Below are 2,252 nucleotides of genomic sequence, written 5' to 3'. Positions count from 1 at the left end.
CCCGGGGCGGCGCGGGCGTCCCCGCGGCAGGGGGGCGGCGCGACCCGCGGGGACCCCGGCCGGGCGCGCGCCTCCAGCCGGCTCTCTCCCCAGGTGTCTGGTCCAGGCCGCTGCGGCCGCGCCTGCTGCCGAGCGCGACCCCGGGGCGACCCCTGCCGGGCGGCAGGACCCTGACGAGCGCCGCGACCTCCGCCGTCAGCGCGCCGGAGAGCAGCACCGGTAATGCCAGCCCCTCCCCGAACTCGGGGTTGAAACCGTCCGCCAGCGGGAGGCCCGGGGGCCCCGGCTTTCGTCGTGACGCCCTGGGGAGGGGTACGGGCGGGAAAGAAGGGGCAGCCGTCCTCCCTCTCTTGGCCCGGCAGCCCCGCATGGTCCGCGCGGGGGTCACCCGCACCGAAGCGGCGCTGCCCTGCCCCTCCGCACCCTTATGGGTGGCACCCCTGGGGTGGGTGGGAGGAGGGAGACATTACCACGTGGCGTGGCTCCTTGAGAGGTGACCGCTGAGTCCTCCCCGACTCCTGCTGGGGGGACTGTCCTCTGGTGGCTGGGTGGAGCCTGAAGGACCTCGGAAACCAGCCGGGCCCCTCCTTTCTGGGTGAAGACTGGACCGGGATTCCCCAGGAGCAAAGTGGGGTCAGACCCTGGCTCCAGGCGGGTCTCCCGGAGAGGACCCATCTGCCGGGCTTCACTGCCCCTCCCCACCCCCATGTTGCTCCCCTCCACCGTTGGGAGCTGGGGGTCCCCAGGCTATGGCATCCTCTCCCCCTACCCCAGATGTCAGCGACAGGATCCTCAGTGAGCCCCTCAAGCACTCTGACTTCTTCAACGTCAAGGAGTTGTTTTCCGTGAGAAGTCTCTTCAACGCCCGCGTGCACCTGGGCCACAAAGCAGGCTGTCGGCACAGGTAGCGGACTCCCTGGGCGGGGTATGGCAGAGCCCAGGGATCTGGGCAGGACAGTGAGCGGCACAGCAGGAGGCCCTTCTGCTTCAGGATCCTTGGGGTTCCTGTTCCGGTGGCATGGAGCAGATTGAGCGCCGTCCCATTGATGGGGCCACTGAGCCCCAGGGAGAAGTGTTCATCCTCGCACTCCGCTCTGGTCCCCGTGCCAGACTTCGTACCTCTGAGGCTTCCGGCCCTAGCAGGGCAGACCCATTGCTGGCAGCTCCTGGGAGCAGGGGGCAGGGGACGGGGGCTCCAGGATTGCAGAGAAGAGTCTCACTGGGATGGCCGCATTGAGGATGTTTTGGAGGGTCGGGGAGGCCAGGGAGGGAGGTGCTCGGAGACATCTAGGGGGACGGTGATGGGACCCAGCTCCCTGGGGCAGAGGAGCTGGACCCAACCCCCGTCCCACCCCCACTGCCTCGTGGCGGGCTTGCAGATTGTGCCAGTTTCGGGGTTAGTGGACCCCGGAGGGCCCATGGGGCCGCTAGCCGGGCGGGGTTGGCCGTGCACACGTTGCCCACTCTTGCGTGGGTGGGGTCCGGCAGGTTTATGGAGCCCTACGTCTTTGGAAGCCGCCTCGGCCAGGACATCATCGATCTGGAGCAGACGGCCGTGCACCTGCAGCTGGCCTTGAACTTCACGGCCCACGTGGCCTATCGCAAGGGCATCATCTTGTTCGTGGGCCGCAACCGGCAGTTCTCGCACCTGATTGAGACCACGGCCCGGGACTGCGGCGAGTACGCGCACACGCGCTACTTCAAGGGCGGCCTGCTGACCAATGCCCCTCTCCTCTTGGGCCCCGGGGTCCGCCTGCCGGACCTCATCATCTTCCTGCACACGCTCAACAACGTCTTTGAGCCGCACGTCGCTGTGAGAGACGCGGCCAAGATGCACATCCCCACGGTGGGCATCGTGGACACCAACTGTAACCCCTGCCTCATCACCTACCCCGTCCCCGGCAACGACGACTCGCCCCCGGCCGTCCAGCTCTTCTGCAGGCTCTTCCAGACCACGATCAACCGGGCCAAGGAGAAGCGGAGACAGATGGAGGCCCTGTATCGTCTGCAGGGCCCAGTAGAGCAGGGGGCCGGGGGCCAGGGGCCAGCTGCCCCTCCTTCCCTGGGAGCCTAGGCTGGGCTGGACCCGGGTCCCTCCACACCCCCACTCCTCACCCGACGGAGAGCGGTGGCCCAGCCTGCCGCTACGCTGGGAGCCCCTTCCCTGGCCCTGGTCTCCAGTAGGTTCCCGGTGGCTCAAGGCATCGCTTGGGTCCCTGCTGTTGGTAAACGTTCCCAGCAGCTGCCCCCCA

At 68.2% G+C, this 2,252-nt stretch overlaps 1 protein-coding gene across 1 annotated transcript in view; it reads left to right on the top strand.

Annotated features, from left to right (window-relative positions):
* The window catches only part of LOC111145942 (mitochondrial ribosomal protein S2), a 5,517-nt gene extending 3,319 nt beyond the window's left edge, over window positions 1-2,198 (top strand). The window contains exons 2-4 of the mRNA XM_022501258.1: window positions 94-219; window positions 775-904; window positions 1,489-2,198. Coding sequence (XP_022356966.1) covers window positions 94-219; window positions 775-904; window positions 1,489-2,074 — 842 coding nt within the window. The 3' untranslated portion in view covers window positions 2,075-2,198. The remainder of the gene's footprint in view (window positions 1-93; window positions 220-774; window positions 905-1,488) is intronic.
* Window positions 2,199-2,252: the final 54 nt, after the last annotated feature.

Source organism: Enhydra lutris, unplaced genomic scaffold (assembly GCF_002288905.1).
Source record: "Enhydra lutris kenyoni isolate GAN:26980312 unplaced genomic scaffold, ASM228890v2 scaffoldscaffold13, whole genome shotgun sequence".
Classification (NCBI taxonomy): domain Eukaryota; kingdom Metazoa; phylum Chordata; class Mammalia; order Carnivora; family Mustelidae; genus Enhydra; species Enhydra lutris.
This window is presented reverse-complemented; position numbering and strand designations above follow the sequence as displayed.